Source organism: Nuphar pumila, chromosome 2, assembly GCF_984573655.1.
Source record: "Nuphar pumila chromosome 2, dmNupPumi1.hap1.1, whole genome shotgun sequence".
Lineage (NCBI taxonomy): Eukaryota > Viridiplantae > Streptophyta > Magnoliopsida > Nymphaeales > Nymphaeaceae > Nuphar > Nuphar pumila.
The window spans coordinates 122162266-122186221 of record NC_143250.1 but is presented as its reverse complement, the minus strand read 5'-3'; the positions used below and the strand labels follow the sequence as shown (position 1 = coordinate 122186221).

The 23956-nt window shown below is 42.0% G+C and overlaps 1 protein-coding gene across 4 annotated transcripts in view; it reads left to right on the top strand.

Annotated features, from left to right (window-relative positions):
• The window catches only part of LOC149846967 (acetyl-CoA carboxylase 1-like), a 113231-nt gene that overhangs the window by 17981 nt on the left and 71294 nt on the right, over positions 1 to 23956 (top strand). For all 4 annotated transcript variants that reach the window (XM_089996702.1, XM_089996701.1, XM_089996704.1 and 1 more), the window contains exon 17: positions 23384 to 23470. In XM_089996702.1, coding sequence (XP_089852828.1) covers positions 23384 to 23470 — 87 coding nt within the window. The remainder of the gene's footprint in view (positions 1 to 23383; positions 23471 to 23956) is intronic.

Genomic DNA, 23956 nt, shown 5'->3' with positions numbered 1-23956 from the left:
TGTCACGTCCGAATATCAATTGGCGGACTTCTTCACTAAAGCCTTGTGTGCTCCGCGTTTCAACTTTCTTCTTAGCAAACTCTCGGTGATCTTGCCCTAAGTTTGAGGGGGGGTGTTAAATTATATACCTAATCATTCAATGTAATATATATATTTTATATATATAAGGTAATACATATACATATATTAATATATATGTATATGTATCTACTTATTATATATATAAAATATATATTTCTGTTTTGTTTAGCCGTAGGGGTAGATTAGTCTTTTCCTCTATTTTACGTACATTCACCTTATGAATGTGATTGTAATTTGTTTTAGTTTTCTTTTTCTTTTATTTTTTATTTTCTTTTTGTAAAGTACCAAAAGGTACCTTGGGGGGCCCACTAACATAGACGTTGGGCCCTCTCCAACGGTCACATTTGTGACCGTTGGAGGGGCTCCAATGTCTATGAGTGGTGCCTCTCCAAGGCTCCTCTTGTGTTGTTATAAATAGGGGTTTCACCCCCTTGTATTTCTCATGGCTTTGAGACAAAGCCCAAGTTCTCAATAAATCGATTCCATTGTTTTTATGCCTTTGTGCATTTGTGAGTTATTTGTGAGTTGTGCCTTTGTGCACAAGTGTTCTAAAGTGTTCTTATTGTGCATTCGTGGTGGGTTTATTATCAAGAATATTAAGGTCTTGATATTAGTATCTTATTGGAGATACTTTCACAGCTTTTAGCTTAATTTTGGGTTCCAAGAGAAAAATAAAAAGCTGATTGTGAACTGCTTTGACCATTACCAAGTTTTGATCAAGGAAACTATTGAGTATTACAATGTCTACCCAGAAATTTCAGAAAGAAAGCATAACTTTCAATGGGTATACACCTTGACATTTTTGAGTGTATACAAAACACCATTCATAGATACATGATACAGTATGTGTTGAATACCACCACAAACTCGACATTTCAAAATAAAAAAACAAACAATACTAGCAAATGGAACAAGGCTTGTGTGCTGCCAATTATATAGGAACGACATCACCTGCCTGAAATCGAGCGATTTCAGTGAGGAAGGCTGGAAGAGATCTTTGTTTGGTTACATGCAAATCTCCACGAGAATTGCATGTAAATTGCATGTCAATCAAGCAGTTCAATACTCTTGAAACAATAATTAGAAAAAAGAAAAGAGGACTAAGTAAAAGTAGAAGTAGAAGTAGAAGTAGAAGTAGAAGAAGAAAGTAATTATTAAAAAGGACATCTAACAGAAAAAAGCCAAAAAATAATCAACAAAGACCCAAAAAGGAGAGAGAGAGAGAGAGAGAGAGAGAGAGAGAGAGAGAGAGAGAGAGAGAGAGAGAGAGAGAATCAAACTTGTGTAGGAAACGGCAGAGCTGCAGGTGGTTGGGGCCAAGAGGTCTTTTGGTTTTCTGGTCGACAAAACAAGCTTACTCCTCTGCAAGAGGCATTCGTTGTGGAGGGTCACTGGAAATTAGCTAGGCATCAAGGCAGACGTTGACCCAAGTGTCGACTGTTGAAGTTTTGAAAATCCACCTTGAGAGATGGGTGTCGAATCTGTGCATTGGGAAGGGTTGGAGCTGCCAACATCCTCTCCATTACCAATTTTTTGGTAAAACACTGCTCCAAAATGTAGCCATGAATCGGGGAATTCTGCAACCCAGCTCTGATGCAGCATTCCCAAACAGAGCCAAAGTTCAAAAGGAAAATCTCTAAAGAGTGGTATCATTCTGTCAAAATTACAGTGAGTGAAGAGAAGCCTTGAGTTTTATTAGAGCGGAAAAGTAATAACTATCTCGTAGTAGGTTGCCTTAGATTCAACCCCTTATTACAAAGACATGCTTATGTTTTTATATAGTTAAGGAAATTTGGATGCCATGGCCAATGTATACTCAAGGAATGTCACCTAAAAGTTGATATAATGGATGGGGGTATAAGCAAGGGAGTGTGATTCCTAGTCATTATTATGTTAAACTTTGAGGCTTGTGAGTTGTGATGCACTAAACCACTACAATTATGCTCAATGGGCACAACATATGGAGGGAAAACAGAAAATCCTTGAAGAAAGGTCTCACTTCATCTAATGCTTGAGCCCAGAGTATGAGATTATAAAGGCCAATATTATGGATAGTGATGATCTACCTTCTTATAGGACCATGCGTGCTACTGTGCTCCTTTACAAAGAGAAGATAAAAGTGTACTGAGATCAAGAAGCCTCAACACACTTCAAGCAAGAGTCATAATCACACACACAAGTAGTTCCAAGAACAAGAGCCACTTATTCCCTCTTCTATAACCTTGCCCAATCGGTTTCTCGGATCATGTACCAAGCAATCATTAGATAAAAATATGACCTTATATCCATGGTCACTGATTTGAGAAATGGATAAGAGATTTAAATTTAGTTTAGGTACTATTATAATGTTTGGGACATAAAAAATTTGGTCAATTTTATAATAGTTTTTAAAGTACCAAAACTTTTGATTTTTGAAGATATTTTATCAACGGTTGGAACATAAGAATCATTGGGGTTAATGAGACATTTAGATAGTATAAACTCATTAGGAGTCATATGAAAAGAAGCACCATAATCAAGAATCTAAGAGTTCTTATCACGGTCCACGCATGTTGAGACGGCCGCACTGGAGAGAGAAGAAGATTGACCTTTGAATAGTGGTTGAAGGATTTTTATGAGTTGAGCAAGTGAAACATTTTTGGAGCCTTCATCTACACCACCCTTCTCGCTTGATGGCCCCATAGAGGCCACTTTCCTTTCATCTCTTCAATTTTTTCTTCTCTTTGGGAAAAAAAGCTTAGTGTGACCCTGTTCATTGCATAAGTGACATATTGTAAAACCCACTATTAAAAAAAAAATTGTATTGGACCCGGGCCGGGTTCGGACCCGACCCGTGCCCCTTTTCTTTAGGGTTTTAGTAACCCGACTCCCGAGCGCCGCACCCCCCCACCTGCGATATCGGGCGAATTAGGGAAACCCATCGAGGGTTTCCCCATTCATCGCCCCCCCCTGTGCCCTTTAAGAGCTGTGTAGCAGGGCGAGGGGAGGCACGCCTCCCTCTCGCAGTCCTTCGCCCCCAACGCGCCGACCTCCTTCTTCCCTGCGCACGCCACCAGCGCCGCCGTCGCTGCGACCCACGCCGACGCCGGCCACCGCCTCCCAGGTACGCCGTCTCCAACCTCTCCTCCTCCTCACCCCACCTCTCTGTCACCTCACCGAGAGGCCGACAGGCGGCGCACGACCCCTGCCGCGTCCTCCCGCCTCTCCTGTGCTCATCGGAGGGCCCGACAGGTGGCCTACGAGGCCCCTGTCGTCCCCTCTTCCCTCTGGGGGTGCGTCAGAGTGCCGGCAGGGGACCAATGGCCCCTGTGACACCCCCTCACCCCTGTGGGTGATAGGGAAACCGACGGGAGGTCGGTTGCCCCCTGTCACCCCCGTCCCGAGCTCTCTCCCTCTGGCTGTCGGCAGGGGTTGGCCCCCCTGTCGCCTCTCGACTGTCGACAGGGGCTAGCCCCTGCCGTCTCATGGCTGTCGACAGGGGTTGCCCCCCTGCCGCCTCTCGACTGTCGGCAGGGGCTGGCCTCTGCCTCCTTGTTGCGGTCGGCAGGGGCTTAGCCCCTGCCGCTTCAATGTTATCGACAGGGGCTGGCCTCCCCTGCCGTCTCATGGCTGTCGGCAGAGGCTCAACCCCTGTCGCTTTGTGGCTGTCGGCAGAGGCTGGCCCCCTGCCGCCTCGCTGTTTCGACAGCGGCTCATCCCTTGTCGCCCCGCTGTTGTCGGCAGGCAGGGGCACACCTCTTGTAAAACCCCATTTAAAAAAAAAAAAATCTGTTTGGACCCGGGCCGGGTCGGGTCCGGACCCGACCCGGGCCCCTTTTTATTTAGGGTTTTAAGTAACCCGAGCGTTCGGGCGCCGCAACCCCCCCCTTTTTCTTTCCCCTTCGCGTGCGGGCAAATTTGGGAAACCCACCAGGGGTTTCCCCTTCCGATTTCCCCCTGCGACTTTAAGAGAGAGGTTGGAGGGCGAGGGGAGTCACGCCTCCCTCTCGCAGCCCTCGCTCCCCCCCCTCCGCGTTGGTCACCTCCCTCGCTGCGCCCTGTCGCTGACGCCGGCCACCATTCCCAGGTACGCCATCCTCCCTCTTCTCTTCTCCTCCCTCTTCTCTTCCTCACCCCCCCTCTCAGTCGCCTCGCCGGGAGGCCGACAGGCGGCGCACGGCCCCTGCCGCGCCCTCCCACGTCCCCTGTGCCCTTTGGAGGGTCGACAGGGAACCCTCAGGCCCCTGTCACCTGTCTTCTCCCTTTTTTTTCTCTTGTGGGGCTGTCAAAGGGCCGACAGGGGTCCAGTCACCCCCTGCAGCACCTCTTTGCCTGTCGTCATCTTTGGGGTTGCCGTGACTCGGTCTGGCAGGGGTTGAGGCCCCTGCCATTCGTTGACTCTACCAGGCAGGGGCCTTGGCCCTACCACTTTCATTGTTGCTGGCAAGGGCTGAGCCCCTGCCACTGTAACGCCCCGAAATTTAACCCAAATTTTTAGGGATTTTTTTTTCCAAGCGGAAACAACTAATAATTCTCGGGTTAAGCATTTCAGAACGATACAGGAAGGTAAAAGCAAACCACACCATTTATTTCCACTTCAATAATAATAAAATCCAACATCAGAGTTTTCACATTTAGTCTCAAAACAAAAATCTCAATCTGAAAGTAAGCAGAACCGCCAGGGAACAAATGGATCAAGTCTCGGTCAGCGCCTCATCCCGCATCGCTCATAGAACTACTCTTCTCCTGAAAATAATAGAAATTATAGGAATTAGACTACCACGTCTAAGTAGGAAAACTGTAATTATTCTTGCAAGTAAATCATGTGTCAAGTGTGATGTGGGTGTTGTGTTGGAATTTTAGTCTAAACATAAACACATAGGGAATTCGATGCAATAGCAATAATAGACATATATCTGAATAGAAAGGTAGATTATGTAACAGTTTATACTTAAGCACAAAAAGCATTTTACTCAACTACAACAATTAAACAAGGTATTAAGCAATTAAAGCAGAACTTACACTAACATGAATAACATCTATATAGCATCCATAATATGAATTCAATTAACTAATATATGCACAGTTTAGGATGTTGTTTTATCATAAGCACCGAATATACAGCATGATGAAAAAGTAAACAGTTGTCTCTTTAATGACTCCAACACAGTGATACCTAACTGTTCTAATTAATGTTTATCTTTTCTTATCCCGCGGGTACACACGGGCCAAGGCAACCATCACAGAAGAGAATGTCCGGGGGTATATTATTCAGGGTTGTTTTATTAACTCGAACATTCTAACTGTGACTGAAAATCCCAAGGGAGCGGCCAGTGACCGAGAGAAACTCCCAAAGGCCAAAACCAAACCAGGATGCATCCCTAATTTCTGCAGAAGAACATAGAACTACCGCCTAGGACCCATTTGGTAGTCCGGGTCCCCCGACTCTGAGGACTGGGACCAACGAGTCGCTTTACGCTTGAAACCAAACACATGTCCCCAGAGTTTTGTACCACTTACCCTCTCCAAGGTAAGCCCGAATCTGAGTGGGTTAATCTTTTCTTTTAATTATTTTCCCGAAGTAGGGGGCATTTCCCCAACTTCCTTCTACTATCATAGCAGTAAAATTCCCAACCTTAGTCATTGTACCAAGGTGTATAGAACAGTCCCAATGCTTTATCATATGGATTTCATAACCCACCCAAAGTGCTCCGGTGCCTTTAAACCAGTCAAGCACAAAAGTTATTATTTAATTTATTTGCCAATATACTTGAACCAGATCACGTACCTACATTAGGTACTTAACCAGTATCGCCCATTGGGCAAGGTGTTCCAAACGACACTAGTTATAGTTCATCCAATCCATTTTGTGTTATGTTCCTATATAATGGTATAGTCCCTTCTAGATAATTGAGCATGGTACATATACACAACAGCTAATGAAGTACTGTTGATACAACTCACACAGCCTAACTAGGGCCTATCAATTCTGAACCCAACATGTGCAAGAATTAAGTCTTAACATTTTCCTCAACAGGTGCAGAAAGTTTTAGTATAATTAAGGACACAATCTAGCCACAATGGTTGGACCTGTCAGCGGATTACCCATTATGTAACATCCGTTAGGAATATGAAAAGAAACGATTGTCGTTGTACACAATCATAAAGCCAAGTTAATTTAAAAAGGTAAGACCCGATTATGCCATGCAATCCAAGTATGAAACCATGACTAACATATACATCAAAACTTTTCAGGAACTATGGACACTGTTAAAATTTCCAATTTTCATCAATGATGCTCAGTTCAATGTATAAAGCAATCCTGGTGTCAACTAGTGAAGATAGCAGTTATCTAAAGCTTAACCTTGACAAATTTTAATTTCAGGCATGGAGGGTCAACATAGACAGTCATAGTATGCATAGCAGAGACAATTCAGCAAAAGAAAATCACAACTATAACCATTAACACCCTGATAAACAGATGGATTTCTGAGCCACTAAATCAGAGAAATTACTGGAGCTACAACGCTAAAAAAAAACAGATTCCTTATAATGATTTCAATTCAATAAGAATTTAAAAACCGAACCTTCAGGAAATCATCTAAATGGCCTAACTTATGAACGTGCATGTCTAGCAATCTGAAGAATAGATGCAACTTAACAAAAGAAACATATCTAACAGAGCACATCGTCTAATCCCCCATTTTGTCTGAGAATAATGAGCTTTTTAAAAACAATCAAGGCAGTGAATTCCATGTAAGCACGAGCCCAGTGCATATACCCCTATCAGACAATTCAAACACCCTTTTTTTTTTTTTATAGACATCCGACCCCTCCCCATGCTCGGATTTTGTAACTGCCGAAACTACCAACCCACAGATTTGGGGTTTCCGGCAACTGGTAGCCCAAGAGGACTCTAGGTCGATCGAGTTAGGGTTTCCTCAGCAACCCACCCCAACATGACCGAGCACAGTCAATAAAAAAAAATTTCAGAAATCCTACAAAAACCAAAAACACCCCTCATACAAAAATTCCGAAACCCCCAAATCGTGGATTTGGGGTTTTCGGTTTGGGGTTGACAGACGACCCCAAATTGGGGATTTCCCCCCCCCCCCCCACAAGTTGATTGATTTGGGTTTTAGGACAACCCACACCCCACCAACCCATGATTGACCTGAAAAAAAATTACAGACCCTACCATTTTCCGGCGAAGGAGTTGTGGCAGCCACGCAAGGAGGTCGGTCGGCGTCACCCAGCAAAGCTTCGAGCAGCAGTCCTAAAACTCAGAGGGCGATCCGAAAATTAGAGAGATAGAGAGAGGGAGAGAATGGGATAGCTAGAGAGAGAGAAGGAAGGGATTCGGGGGTCCCTTTTTTTTGTAGGAGAGTGGCCACCCGAAAAGGAAGGAGCTCCTCCTCCCGGCGGCTGCGGTGTGTTCTCCTTCCCCTCGCTCACGCTCTCAGCGTGTTAGGGTTCAAAAGAACCCTAACGCGAGATTTATCGGGGAAGAGGGTTTCTCCCTCATAGCTTTATCGGGCAACCCATATCGGGTTGCCCCCCCCTTTTTCGTTTTACAAAGTGTGGGCCGGGTCCGAGTCCGAACTGCGACCCGCACCCGGGATCCAACATGTTGGATTCGGGTCTCATTAAAGATGTGGACCCATAGTTGGGTCCAAACCTCAACTAATGATATATATATATATATATTATCTATTTTTCTCATTTACGTATATATATGGATATTTAATAGGTTTATATATATATAAGTGGTATTTACTTAAGTATGGGTTCTGGATCCGGAACTTGGATCCGTGCCCAAATCAGCCTGTATTCCGCATACAACATTAAAAATTTTAATGGAAAAATTTCGGTTATTACATCCTTTCCTCCTAAAAAGAATTTCGTCCTCGAAATTTTACCTGTAGGTGCTTACTCGAACAACTTGGGGTATTTTTCTCGCATATTAGCCTCCGGTTCCCACGTGCTTTCATCAATGCCATGGTGTTGCCATCTCACCTTGACGAGAGGAATTGTCTTTGATCTCAAGACTCGCTCGCTTTGTTCCAATATCTCCACTGGTTTTTCTTCTATTGTTAGGTCTTCTCTTATATCTACGTCCTCATATTGGATGACATGTGACGGATCTTGAAGATATTTTCTTAACATAGATACATGGAATACGTTATGTATCTGAGCATACTGAGGAGGTAGGGCTATACGATAGGCCGTTTCTCCAATCCGTTCCAAAATCTCAAAAGGTCCGACATATCTGGGACTCAATTTTCCTTTCTTACCAAAACGAAACACACTTTTGGTGGGTGATACCTTCACAAAGACTCGATCCCTCACATCAAAAGGTAGCTCCCTGCGCCTTTGATCTGCATAACTCTTTTGTCGACTCTGGGCTGTGAGCAGTCTATCTCTTATCATCTTTATCTGTTGGGTATAATGTTGTAACACGATTGGTGATTCTACCGACCGTTCACCAATTTCATCCCAATACACAGGTGATCTACATGGTCTTCCATACAGAGCTTCGAAAGGAGCCATGCCGATACTCGCATGGTAACTATTATTGTAGGCATATTCGGCTAAAACAACATGCTTGTTCCACTCACCTTTCCAATCCAGCATACATGCTCGCAACATATCTTCTAGTGTCTGGATAGTCCTCTCTGATTGTCCGTCAGTCTGGGGATGAAAAGCAGTACTCAGCTTCAGTTTTGTACCTAAGGCCTGTTGCAACTGACCCCAAAATCGCGAAGTAAATCGAGGATCTCGATCTGAGATAATAGAAACTGGTACTCCATGCAGTCGAACAACCTCTCTGATGTATAAGTCTGCTAAGCTCTCGAGGGATTGATTTATTCGTATGGGTAGAAAGTGAGCCGATTTGGTTAGTCGATCCACTATTACCCATATAGCGTCATGTTGTTTCCGTGTTTTGGGCAAACCCACCACGAAGTCCATGGTGATTTCTTCCCATTTCCACTGTGGAATCTCCATTTGCTGCATCATCCCACCAGGTTTCTGATGTTCTACCTTGACTTGCTGACAAGTCAAACACTTCGAGACATAACTTGCGACCTCACGCTTCATTCCATTCCACCAATACCCTCGTTGTAAATCTTTAAACATTTTTGTGCCCCCCGGGTGTATGGTGTACTTGGACCTATGTGCTTCACCCAATAGTTCTTCCTTCAACTTGGGATCACTAGGGACCCAAAGTCGCTTTTTCATCCAGATACTGCCATCTTTCCTGAGTGAGAAATGTGACTTCTCTTGTTGTGCTAGTGACTTCAATTTCTCATATTGGGGATCCTCTTTCTGACCTTCAATAATCTTTGTAAGGATCTCCGGGTGAGCAGACAAATTAGATAATTTAATACTTCCCACTACCTCAGCGAACGGTTTCCAATCAATGAATTCCTCCACCAAATTCCACCCTTTTGTCAAAAGACTAGACAAACTGCAACCAGCTTTTCGGCTGAGAGAGTCAGCTACCACATTTGCCTTTCCTGGGTGATAGGAAATGGTAAAATCGTAATCCTTTATAAACTCCAACCATCGTCGTTGTCGCATGTTCAACTCTTTCTGGGAAAACAGGTACTTGAGACTTTTGTGATCAGTAAATACCTCGAATTGTTCCCCATACAGGTAATGTCGCCATATTTTCAACGCGAACACCACGGCTGCCAATTCGAGATCATGAGTTGGGTAGTTTCGTTCATGAGTCTTTAATTGGCGAGAGGCATAAGCTATTACCTTACCATTTTGCATTAAAACACATCCCAACCCAGTACCTGATGCGTCGGAGTAGACCACAAAACCACCATGACCTGAAGGTAAAGCCAACACTGGTGCGGTGGTAAGCTTCTTCTTTAAGATTTGGAAACTCTCCTCACACTTATCCGTCCATTCGAACTTGATTCCTTTCCTCAGGAGCTTGGTCATGGGCATAGCAATCCGTGAAAAGTCCTGAATGAATCTTCTATAATAGCCTGCTAATCCCAGAAAACTCCTGATATCACTGATATTCTTCGGTTGACCCCAATTTAATACAGCTTCAACCTTAGCCGGGTCTACAGCGACTCCGTCTCGCGATATGACATGACCCAAGAACATGACCTTCTCGAGCCAGAATTCGCACTTGGAGAATTTGGCGAACAACTGGTGTTCCTTGAGAGTCCTCAATACAATCCTCAATTGTTCTCGATGTTGCTTTATACTTTCAGAGTATATAAGTATGTCATCAATAAAAACAATCACAAAAGTATCCAAGTACGCTCTGAATACCCGATTCATCAAATCCATGAATGCGACGGGAGCATTTGTCAGTCCGAATGTCATAACTACGAACTCGTAGTGACCGTACCTTGTTCTAAAGGCTGTCTTGGGAATATCATCGTCCTTGATCCGAAGTTGGTGATATCCAGATCTAAGATCGATTTTTGAAAACACCTTAGCCTTTTGCAGTTGGTCGAACAAGTCTTCAATGCGAGGTAGGGGATACTTATTTTTGACTGTTGCTTGATTCAACATCCGATAGTCTATATACAACCTCATAGAACCATCTTTCTTCTTTACAAACAGAACTGGTGCTCCCCATGGTGACACGCTTGGTCTAATGAAACCTTGTTCCATCAACTCTTGGAGTTGTTTCTTCAGCTCCTCCAACTCTACTGGAGCCATACGGTAAGGTGCTTTCGAGATTGGTGCCGTCCCAGGCACCAACTCGATATGAAAATCCACCTCACGCTGTGGAGGTAGTCCAGGCAACTCATCCGGAAACACTTCCGGAAATTCACGAACCACTTCAAGTTCTTCTAAAGGTGTGACCTTCGACTCACAGGAGAATACATTTACTAGGAAGGCTCGACACCCCTGTCGCATATACTTCTGGGCTTTTAGTACTGATACAATTCGGCCCTTTACTGTAGGTCTCGAGAGCCGAAACTCAACCTTTGGCAATCCTGGTCGGGACAAAACCACTTTCCCTTGGCGACAGAGAACGTTGGCATAATGTTCATATAACCAATCCATCCCCAAAATGACATCATATTCAGTCATATCGAGCAAGATTAGGTCAGCAGGTAAGTTCTGCCCTTCAAGTACAATTATGACATCAGGGATGTAGTTTACACATATCGAATTATATCCTATCGGATTGTACACATATAATTCATGTTTCAGAGATTCAGTATGTGCACCAAGTAATTTTGCAAATTCTACGGATATGAACGAATGTGTAGCACCACAGTCAAATAGAACAAGTGCAGCACAACCATTGACAAATACAGTACCTTGTACCAGATTTCCTTTCTCCAATTCTTCCGCAGTGGTGGCATATACTCGTCCCGGCACCCTCTTCTGTGCATTTTGCTGCGGTGTTTGCTGCGGCTGAGATGGTTGATGTTGCTATCCTCCCCCGGCATTACGTTTCTGCATATCCGCCATCTTCTTGTGGCACTGACGGGCATAGTGACCCATCTTTCCACAGTAGAGACATGCTCCTGTGTCTCTAGGGCAAGGTTGTCCATAGTGGGACCGGTTGCACTTCTGGCACACACGATTTTGTCCTTGTTGTTGCGGAGAACGATTTCCACCATTGTACTTTTGCTTCTTGTAAGGTGGCTGGTACTTCTTGCCACCGTGGTGCCGCGGCGGACCGGCTCCCCGTTTTCCCAGTGTGTCCTTTTGACTCTTCCTTGATCGCTCCCATTCTTCATTCAGCATAGTAGCCACTTCAATGGCTTGTGCGAGGGTGGACGGTAGATTTATCATCACTCGTGGTCGCAATCCGTCCTTGAGTCCGCGGACATACCTAGTTGCTCTGGCTTTATCATTCGCGAACAAATTTGGGCAATAACGCTCCAAGGTCCGAAATTTGGTAGTGTATTCCACCAAATTCATATTTCCTTGTGTAAGCTCCAAGAACTCCTGATGCTTCTGATCACGAGCGTACTGGGGGAAATATGTCTCGAGAAATGTTCGTTTGAAATCTTCCCATGGAATAGTATCCACTCCAGCAAAGTGGATGGTTCGGGTTGTGTCCCACCATTTCTGTGCATCTTCCGTCAAGCGGTAGGTGCCGAAGTCCGTTTGCTTATCATCAGGAACAGACAAAACCCGAAAAGCTCATTCTGTCTCGGCAATCAAACTCTCAGCTAATTCAGGATCAGCCTTGCCTGAGAAGGTAGGCGGGTTCAACTTCAAGAACTTCTCATAGGTGATTGTGTTCGTATTATGCCTTTCACTTATGGCTGCGGCTAACTCCGCCTGATGGCGCGTTTGAGTGTCCATGGTTTGAGCCAGATTACCGAGAGTTTCCATCACGAAACCCCTTTGGTCCTGCCATTCGTTCGCCGTGCTCGAACTAGCTTGGGATCGACGATACATCTAATAATCATTTCAATACACACAGTTTTACTATCTTTGAATTATAGTGTCCCTAAAATCATCACAAGTATATATCTAAACTTATATAGAAAACAATGCAATTATCAGGCCTAATAAAGTAAGAATGATAAAAATATACTCACAGAGCGATCTCAGGATGTGGCATGACCGTGATCCTTGATTTATTGTTCCCAGGCTCTGATACCATAACTGTAACGCCCCGAAATTTAACCCAAATTTTTAGGGATTTTTTTTTTCAAGCGGAAACAACTAATAATTCTCGGGTTAAGCATTTCAGAACGATACAGGAAGGTAAAAGCAAACCACACTATTTATTTCCACTTCAATAATAATAAAATCCAACATCAGAGTTTTCACATTTAGTCTCAAAACAAAAATCTCAATCTGAAAGTAAGCAGAACCGCCAGGGAACAAATGGATCAAGTCTCGGTCAGCGCCTCATCCCGCATCGCTCATAGAACTACTCTTCTCCTGAAAATAATAGAAATTATAGGAATTAGACTACCACGTCTAAGTAGGAAAACTGTAATTATTCTTGCAAGTAGATCATGTGTCAAGTGTGATGTGGGTGTTGTGTTGGAATTTTAGTCTAAACATAAACACATAGGGAATTCGATGCAATAGCAATAATAGACATATATCTGAATAGAAAGGTAGATTATGTAACAGTTTATACTTAAGCACAAAAAGCATTTTACTCAACTACAACAATTAAACAAGGTATTAAGCAATTAAAGCAGAACTTACACTAACATGAATAACATCTATATAGCATCCATAATATGAATTCAATTAACTAATATATGCACAGTTTAGGATGTTGTTTTATCATAAGCACCGAATATACAGCATGATGAAAAAGTAAACAGTTGTCTCTTTAATGACTCCAACACAGTGATACCTAACTGTTCTAATTAATGTTTATCTTTTCTTATCCCGCGGGTACACACGGGCCAAGGCAACCATCACAGAAGAGAATGTCCGGGGGTATATTATTCAGGGTTGTTTTATTAACTCGAACATTCTAACTGTGACTGAAAATCCCAAGGGAGCGGCCAGTGACCGAGAGAAACTCCCAAAGGCCAAAACCAAACCAGGATGCATCCCTAATTTCTGCAGAAGAACATAGAACTACCGCCTAGGACCCATTTGGTAGTCCGGGTCCCCCGACTCTGAGGACTGGGACCAACGAGTCGCTTTACGCTTGAAACCAAACACATGTCCCCAGAGTTTTGTACCACTTACCCTCTCCAAGGTAAGCCCGAATCTGAGTGGGTTAATCTTTTCTTTTAATTATTTTCCCGAAGTAGGGGGCATTTCCCCAACTTCCTTCTACTATCATAGCAGTAAAATTCCCAACCTTAGTCATTGTACCAAGGTGTATAGAACAGTCCCAATGCTTTATCATATGGATTTCATAACCCACCCAAAGTGCTCCGGTGCCTTTAAACCAGTCAAGCACAAAAGTTATTATTTAATTTATTTGCCAATATACTTGAACCAGATCACGTACCTACATTAGGTACTTAACCAGTATCGCCCATTGGGCAAGGTGTTCCAAACGACACTAGTTATAGTTCATCCAATCCATTTTGTGTTATGTTCCTATATAATGGTATAGTCCCTTCTAGATAATTGAGCATGGTACATATACACAACAGCTAATGAAGTACTGTTGATACAACTCACACAGCCTAACTAGGGCCTATCAATTCTGAACCCAACATGTGCAAGAATTAAGTCTTAACATTTTCCTCAACAGGTGCAGAAAGTTTTAGTATAATTAAGGACACAATCTAGCCACAATGGTTGGACCTGTCAGCGGATTACCCATTATGTAACATCCGTTAGGAATATGAAAAGAAACGATTGTCGTTGTACACAATCATAAAGCCAAGTTAATTTAAAAAGGTAAGACCCGATTATGCCATGCAATCCAAGTATGAAACCATGACTAACATATACATCAAAACTTTTCAGGAACTATGGACACTGTTAAAATTTCCAATTTTCATCAATGATGCTCAGTTCAATGTATAAAGCAATCCTGGTGTCAACTAGTGAAGATAGCAGTTATCTAAAGCTTAACCTTGACAAATTTTAATTTCAGGCATGGAGGGTCAACATAGACAGTCATAGTATGCATAGCAGAGACAATTCAGCAAAAGAAAATCACAACTATAACCATTAACACCCTGATAAACAGATGGATTTCTGAGCCACTAAATCAGAGAAATTACTGGAGCTACAACGCTAAAAAAAAACAGATTCCTTATAATGATTTCAATTCAATAAGAATTTAAAAACCGAACCTTCAGGAATCATCTAAATGGCCTAACTTATGAACGTGCATGTCTAGCAATCTGAAGAATAGATGCAACTTAACAAAAGAAACATATCTAACAGAGCACATCGTCTAATCCCCCATTTTGTCTGAGAATAATGAGCTTTTTAAAAACAATCAAGGCAGTGAATTCCATGTAAGCACGAGCCCAGTGCATATACCCCTATCAGACAATTCAAACACCCTTTTTTTTTTTATATAGACATCCGACCCCTCCCCATGCTCGGATTTTGTAACTGCCGAAACTACCAACCCACAGATTTGGGGTTTCCGGCAACTGGTAACCCAAGAGGACTCTAGGTCGATCGAGTTAGGGTTTCCTCAGCAACCCACCCCAACATGACCGAGCACAGTCAATAAAAAAAAAAATTCAGAAATCCTACAAAAACCAAAAACACCCCTCGTACAAAAATTCCGAAACCCCCAAATCGTGGATTTGGGGTTTTCGGTTTGGGGTTGACAGACGACCCCAAATTGGGGATTTCCCCCCCCCCCCCCACAAGTTGATTGATTTGGGTTTTAGGACAACCCACACCCCACCAACCCATGATTGACCTGAAAAAAAATTACAGACCCTACCATTTTCCGGCGAAGGAGTTGTGGCAGCCACGCAAGGAGGTCGGTCGGCGTCACCCGGCAAAGCTTCGAGCAGCAGTCCTAAAACTCAGAGGGCGATCCGAAAATTAGAGAGATAGAGAGAGGGAGAGAATGGGATAGCTAGAGAGAGAGAAGGGATTCGGGGGTCCCTTTTTTTTGTAGGAGAGTGGCCACCCGAAAAGGAAGGAGCTCCTCCTCCCGGCGGCTGCGGTGTGTTCTCCTTCCCCTCGCTCACGCTCTCAGCGTGTTAGGGTTCAAAAGAACCCTAACGCGAGATTTATCGGGGAAGAGGGTTTCTCCCTCATAGCTTTATCGGGCAACCCATATCGGGTTGCCCCCCCCTTTTTTGTTTTACAAAGTGTGGGCCGGGTCCGAGTCCGAACTGCGACCCGCACCCGGGATCCAACATGTTGGATTCGGGTCTCATTAAAGATGTGGACCCATAGTTGGGTCCAAACCTCAACTAATGATATATATATATATATATTATCTATTTTTCTCATTTACGTATATATATGGATATTTAATAGGTTTATATATATATATATATATATATAAGTGGTATTTACTTAAGTATGAGTTCTGGATCCGGAACTTGGATCCGTGCCCAAATCAGCCTGTATTCCGCATACAACATTAAAAATTTTAATGGAAAAATTTCGGTTATTACAGCCACTTTCATTTTCGCAGGCAGGGGCTGAGCCCCTGCCACTTTCATTGTTGTCGGCAGGGGCTGAGCCCCTGCCACTTTCATTTTCGCAGGCAGGGGCTGAGCCCCTGCCACCTAATCGGTTCTGGCAGGGGCTCAGCCCCTGCCACTTTCATTATTGCAGGCAGGGGCTCCGCCCCTGCCACTTGGCTGTTGCTGGCAGGGGCTCAGCCCCTGCCACTTGATTGTTTCTGGCCGGGGCTCAGCCCCTGCCACATTTATTTTGCCGGCAGGGGCTCAGCTCCTGCCGCTTCTTTGCGATTGGCAGGGGCTGACCCCCCCTGCCGCCTCGGTATTATTTTCGACAGAGGGCTCAGCCCTGTCACCCCGCGGCTGTCTGCAGGCAGGGGTTCGCCCCCTGTCGTTTTCTTGATTTCAGCCTGTAGGGGCACACCCCTATTGCCTCTCTCTTTTCCTGTAGGCAGGTTTGTTTCTTTTACTTTCCGCATGATAATTAACGTGGCACTGTTGCAGACCTCGCATCGGACCCCTCGCTCTGGCTCCGCGGCCCGAGCCTCGTATCATCTACACGCGTAGACGCACGCAGCTGCACGACATCCCGAGGTAGGGGAAAGTCGCACGATGGGTTTGTAAGAATGAATTAAAATTATAAGGATTTTGTGATAGAATAGTTTATTTGGCATGCATTCTCACTCGTAGAAATTCCTAACTGGTGATTGTCTGTGTTGTGTTTCTGCATCTGTATTCTTTTGAAATTTCATACTTATTGTTGAAGCTCTACGAGTAGACTCATTGCTAGAAAGACCTTATTCCTGTATGTTCGCCTGGCTCACTGTTATAAGTTACTATAAATGCCTTATTGATTATTGCCTGATGAATCTTGGAGGTGACTTCTTGATTCTTAGTATTCGAGCATGCCAAGCATAATACAAACATTTATAAAACCTTGTGATAGGCTATCTATCAAGAACCCACAAATTTACTTTGGTAATTAGACCTGAAGAAAAGTATGATACAATAGTACGGGAGGTCATTCAGTACCTCAAAGTGATTAAGAAATTCCTTATTGATATCCATGAGATGATACCGGCCTCCCCAGGCCCCTCTGCTCAGAGAGCAATTCATGTTATGTATGAACCAAAAGAATCATAAACCATTATGCTGCCCTCTCATCGTAGTTGTACCTCTGGGAAGGTACGATCGTACTTTTGGACAAGTACGTCCCATGTGGGTTACGATGGTGGGATGATGAGGTTGTGGCAACCTCGATGAGTGCAATTAGCAAAAGGCTGAGATCACATAAAAAGGTGACCATTCGCCTTCACAGGCAAGATGCTCGAGTGGGTCTAATAGACCAAAGCATGTAGGATGGGGCGGCGGAAACCCCGTCGTACCCATCCAATCTTCACGGTTCATCAAGGGAGAGGATGGATGGTACAAAGACTCCGATGGACAGGTTGTTAACAACCACCCCACGAGCAAAAGACTCGGTTTTCCCCAGTCATCGGAGTTAGGGGAATTGGGATTACCATAAATTATCCTAGGTGGTAACTCTCAGGCACTTCTGCAGAAGTTGGATGCATCCATGGGCCACGAATGCCTTTGGGGATTTACTCTCTTGGTCACTGACCGTCCCCTTAGGAGCGGACTCAGTCAGCCATCCAGGTTAATGAAAACACCTGACATAATAAACCCCCGGATCGGTCTCGGCTGTTTCTACATTTCGCGTCTGTGCGTACCCACAGGCCAGTTAATATCAGAACTTAAAGAATATATTCAGGAATAGATATAGATGACTGAGACTTACACTGCTTCTCTTTGCACTTATTACATTTGCTAGAATAGACTACAACTGCTTTAATTGCTTAAATATCATAATTGCTTATCTCATGAATGTCCTGTTTTATTTTCATTCTACTTATCTGTTCGTGCACCTGCTAGTTTGTTATGAAACTGACCCATTTCATGGGCAGGTGAGGAGTAAGACTTCACTGGCGGCCGATGGCGTGGTGCAACGTGGATCAAGATTCATTTTCTTTCTGCTGGCGGCTTGGCTCTGGGACTTTTTGGAGTTTTTCTTAGATTTATTGAACTTTGGAATAAAAGACCCATTTTGTAATAAACTGCAGATTTTAATCGATTGCCTTATTTCTTAAATTCCTTTAAGATGTTGTACATGTGAATGATGGTTTTTCAGCTAACGTACCCAGGATTGTTGACTTGTGTTCCTTTCTAAATGTCTTCCGCTGTTGTTTTTAAATATTAAACTTTAAATCTTTGAAAGGTTTTTCGATAAGGTTTTCGAAATCACAAGTCGAAATTTTGGGGCGTTACACCTCTGCTGCCTCTCTCTTTTTTGATCGACAGGCCTGATTTTCTTTTCTTCGCATGATAAAGAATGTAGCGCTGAATACTCACTTTTGCAGACTTCGCATCGAACCCCGCTCTGGCTCTGCGACCTGAGCCTCGTATCATCTACATTCGTAGACGCACGCAGCTGCACGACATCCCGAGGTAGGGGAAAGTCGCACGAGGATTTTGGATGAATAAAATAAAATAAGACTCCTGAGATGGAATAGTGATTTTACATACCTGCTTATCTGAAGAAGTATTTAATTTATGAATTGCTAGTCATTGTTTTACTCGTTCTGATTCTTTTGAAACTACATGCTTAGAGTAAACTCTAGGGGTAGACTCATTCTAGAGAGAATTAAGTAGTTTAATTGGTATACCTGTTTACCTGTAGGACTTCTTGACTGGTGGTTGTCTGTCCTGCATGCTTATCCTTTTGAAATTGCATACTTAATGTAAACTTTGTGAATAGACTCATTTCTGGAGAGAAACCCACTGCAATTACTATTATAACCGAACCTTAAGGCAGATATGGTATAAATTTGACCAGAGGTCATGGAGTACCTTGAAGTGGGAACTCAACACTTTATTAATATAGATGAGATAATGTCGACCTCCACAGGCCAATTGCTCAAAGAGCAATACATGTCATGTATGAACCAAAAGAATCATAAAACATTATATGTTGCCCTCTCATCGTAGTTGTACCTCTAGGAAGGTATGATCGTACTTTTGGACAAGTACGTCCCATGTGGATTACGATGGTTGGATGATGAGGTTGTAGCAACCTCGATGCATGCATTTAACACAATGCTGAGATCACATAAATGGTGACCATTCGCCTTCACAGGCAAGATGCTCGAGTGAGTCTAATAGACCAGAGCATGTAGGATGGGGCGGCGGTTAAGAAACCCCCGTCGTACCCATTCTACCTTCACGGTTCATCAAGGGAGAGGATGAATGATACAAAAACTCCGATAGACAGGTTGTTAACAACCACCCCACGGGCAAAAGACTCGACTTCCCCAGTCATCGGAGTTAGGAGAATTGGGATTACCATAAATTATCCTAGGTGGTAACTCCCAGGTACTTCTGCAGAAGTTGGATGCATCCATGAGCCACGAATGCCTTTGGGGATTTACTCTCTTGGTCACTGACCGTCCCTTTAGGAGCGGACTCAGTCAACCATCCGGGTTAATGAAAACACCTGACATAATAAACCCCCGGATCAGTCTCGGCTGTTTCTACGTTTCGAGTCTGTGCGTACCCACATGCCAGTTAATATCAGAACTCAAAGAATATCTTCTTGAATAGTTGTAGATGATTGAAACTTACACTGCTTGAACTGCTTCGAACAATAGCTCTTTGCACATATTACACTTGTTAGAATAGATTACAATTATATTGATTGTTTTAATATCATAACTGCTTATCTCATGAATGTCCTGTTTTATTTTCATTCTACTTATCTGTTCGTGCACCTACTGGTTTGTTATGAAACTGACCCATTTCATGAGCAGGTGAGGAGTAGGACTTCACAGGCGGCCGATGGCGTGGTGCAATATGGATCAAGATTTACCTTCTTTCTGCTGGCGGCTTGGCTCTGAGTCTTTTTGAGTTTTCTTTAGATTATTGAACTTTGGAAAAATACTCATTTTGTAATAAACTGCATATTTTTAATTTATTGCCTTATTTCCTCAAATTCTTTAAGTTCTTGTTCATGTGAATGATGGTTTTTCAGCTAACGTACCCAAGATTGTTGACTTGTGCTCCTTTCTAAATGTCTTCCGCTGTCGTTTTTAAAAAGTTAAAACTTTAAATATTTGAAAGGTTTTTTCGATAATGTTTTCGAAATCACAAGTCGAAATTTTGGGGCGTTACACATATTATCTTACCACTCTTCTTATATTCATAATCATTGGGGCTTCTTTGATAGTCATTTGAGCCTCTTCCAAAGTGAGGAGGCTTGTAGATCCTTGTGTGATTTTCGGGCTTTGACATAGCAAGCATGAATTCTTCATCTTTAGAGGAGCGTTTCTTCAACCTATTCTCTTCCACAGTTAGTTGTTCTAGTGTTTCAATTACGGAAGAAACACCTCCTCTATGAATGAGAGTCGATGTGATCCTCTCAAACTAGGGTCTAAGCACATTTACAAAGTGATAAAAATGCTCTGTATTGATTTGTTTTTCACGAAGCTCTATGTCAAGTGGACAATGCCACTTAAGCTCTAGGAGAGCAAGTTCATCCTAAAAGAGAAAAAAAATATTGTAATATTCTCTTATGCTTATGTCTCCTTGGGTCATAGTCTTCATTTTCTTTTGAAGGTTACACATGAGCAATATCCCTTAAGGAGTACATATCTTGGAAATATTTCCAAGCATCACTAGCAAATTCAAATTTTGCTAAATTATAACATTTTTTTATATCAATACTATTAATGAGCCATCTCAAGATTTTGTAATGACCCATCTTCTACTCCTTCCATCTCTTTTTGTAGTCGGCAACGACTTTGTCCATTTCTTCTCCGTGAAGTGCAACTTCTTTTCCATTCCCATATTTGGAAAGAACATGTTTTGGTTCTTTTTCAGATCCGTCTACCAAGTCCCATAGACCCTTTTCTCAAATCTTATGTTTTATTATGGATGCCAACATCGCAATGTTCGTGTCATTGAGTCTCACCATGATCTCACGTTCACATGAACAAGCTTTACCAAAATCAAAATTGCCATGGCTCTGATACCATGTAATGAGATCAAGAAGCCTCCACAGACCTCAAGCAAGTGCATAATCACACACACAAGTAGTTTCAAGAACAAGGGCCACTTATGGGCCAATAAAGAACACACAAGAGCTAAAAAGATATAATCTTTATTGATGGTAAAATACACACAAAATGTATAACATACAAGGGACCCAAGGTCCCATATTTATACACAACAAGGAGAGTGAGGAGCTCCCAAATGTCTGTTGGGAGCTCCCAATGGCTAGAATTCTAGCCATTGGGGAGCCCCCAATAGCTATATTGTCAAGTATAATAAAGCCCTTGACAATATACCAAAAGAGAAAAATATAAAATAAAAAAATAAAAGACAGATCAGCCCTTAATGAGCTGTACATATTACATTGGTCAAAATACCAAAATTCCCCTATCGGGTAAACATATTACAGGCATAAAAAACTATATATATATACCCATATTCTAACAAGAAGACACTTGAGAATCCAAGAAGTTATTATGGAATGCTTGACACTCTTAACTGAATGTACTCTGGTATGGAATCCACTCGTAATTGAATATACTCCTCATAGATCACCTTTTCATCATGTGAAAGGAATAGGAAGAGAGCTATTGTTCATGTAAGAGGTCAACGAATGGTAAACAATGACAAGAATAGTAGATCTCAAAAATGTTTGAAAATTTGACAAATTGAGTCATTGACTTGGTTGAGTTAACTTGAATTGGCAATTCAATGGGTCAACCAGTGAATCCTAGAAATTGCACAAGACTCGGTTGAGCCACAAGTTGACTGTTTTAGTATGATATGTGTGTATATGTATATGGTGTGTATGTATGCATATACAAAATGCCTACATATAGACATATTTAACTCTCTCTCTCTCTCTCTCTTTGTACACATACATGTGTGTGTATATTGTAAATTCTTTAATGATATATATATATATATATGTGTGTGTGTGATACTTAGTATACAGAATATATCCTAGAGTTACTGGAAGCACCATATAAAGGCAAGTACGTTCCCTAGAATTTTGCTTCAGAAGAGCGAGACACCTTGTTTCTGAAGCGTGATAGGCATCACGTTTCCTACGCGCTTCCCTCATGCTACCCCATTGCTCTCTTCACGCTTCCCCTGTGCTTCCCCCTTGCTTCTTCTTGTGTTTCTCCTGCACTTCTTTTCACGCTTCTTGCATGCTTTCCTTAAATTGGAAACTATGGTTCTCAGATTTTAAGTTTTTAATTCTTATACTAAAAAATCTTGAGCTTCCTTTACATTGGAAATCATGGTTCTCAGATTTGAAGTTCTTAATTCTTACACCAAAACATGATAACCCGTTTTATTTTTAGTTTTTAAAAGAAAGTATATAATATATTAAAAAAAGAGTAAAAACTAGTAGAAACAATTACAGTTTTACATTCTTTTTTCGTTTCTTGTTGTCTTGTATTGGCATCCAATCATTTTTGGGTCTATTTTCCATATAAAACTCAAATAGCTTCACAACGGTTTACTTAGTTTAATGACAGTATTTTAGGATTGAGAATGCACTCATCAAGAAAAAGATGGAACAGAACGTCAAAGGGGTTTTTGCCATTTAAAAGTCATATACAATCTTATATAGTATTCTAGTTGTACTACTGTCTAGTTTTAAGTTTAAACTTTTTACATTACATAGTATATAATTTTATATACTATCTAGGTCCATGATTAAAGTGTATACCTGGGGAGTTGGGGAGAAGGTAAATCTACTTATATCCATGAGTTATTCATAACACTAATTCAGTATTCCATGAGAAAATATATTGAGATAGATGATCATGGAGTGTTAGAAGATTGAAAGAAGATATTTTCAGCTCCTTATGTGAGTTTTTTGGATCAATTAACTGATATCATTATTGATGTGGTGGATCCTTTGCATAAATTTCTTTGAATAGGTAAATCAATCATTTATCCTTGGGGTACATTTTGAGCTGTGGGTTAAGTAATTGCATAATTTCATAATGAGACAATTTCTGATGAAAAGTCATGGATAATGTTCTCATCATTGATACTTTCTTTGCATTAAGCTTTCCAGAACTTTAGTTTTAGACCCTTCTTTTGATTTCCAGTTATCTAAATGATGATTCAAATATAAGTGAAGGTTCTTCATGCTGTTTGATCTTTATATTAAAGTTTGGCTGATAGAGAACTCTATGTCACAGCTGGATGGCAATAGCCATGTTATTTATGCAGAGGAAGAGGCTGCTGGTACTCGCCTCCTCATTGATGGAAGAACATGCTTGCTACAGGTAAATCCTTCTCTCCATCTTTTTTTTCTTTATTGCTATATTTTGTTAAACTTGTTCTCTTTAAGTAGAAAATGTTCAGAGTTTGAACAAGAATATAGGCCACTCATCTGTGGACATTGCTTTTACAGAGCATTGATATGAGATTTTTTTCTTTAATAGGAAAGATTTGTAATATATATATATATATATATATATATATATATATATATATATATAGAGAGAGAGAGAGAGAGAGAGAGAGAGAGAGAGAGAGAGAGAGAGAGAGAGTATTTGGTGGTTCTGTACCATGATGCCTTATGGTGGTACACACTTTGGTTTGTATGAATCTAGCCACTAAATTGGTAATTCTAACTGTAGAGATGTGTTTAACTTGGTTTTATCAAGTCTAATACATCATAAGATTCATTTTTGCAATGGTGAAAAATCAACGGCTCACAATTCATAAAAATAAGGTTAATTTACAAATGGTATAAAACTGTAATGAAA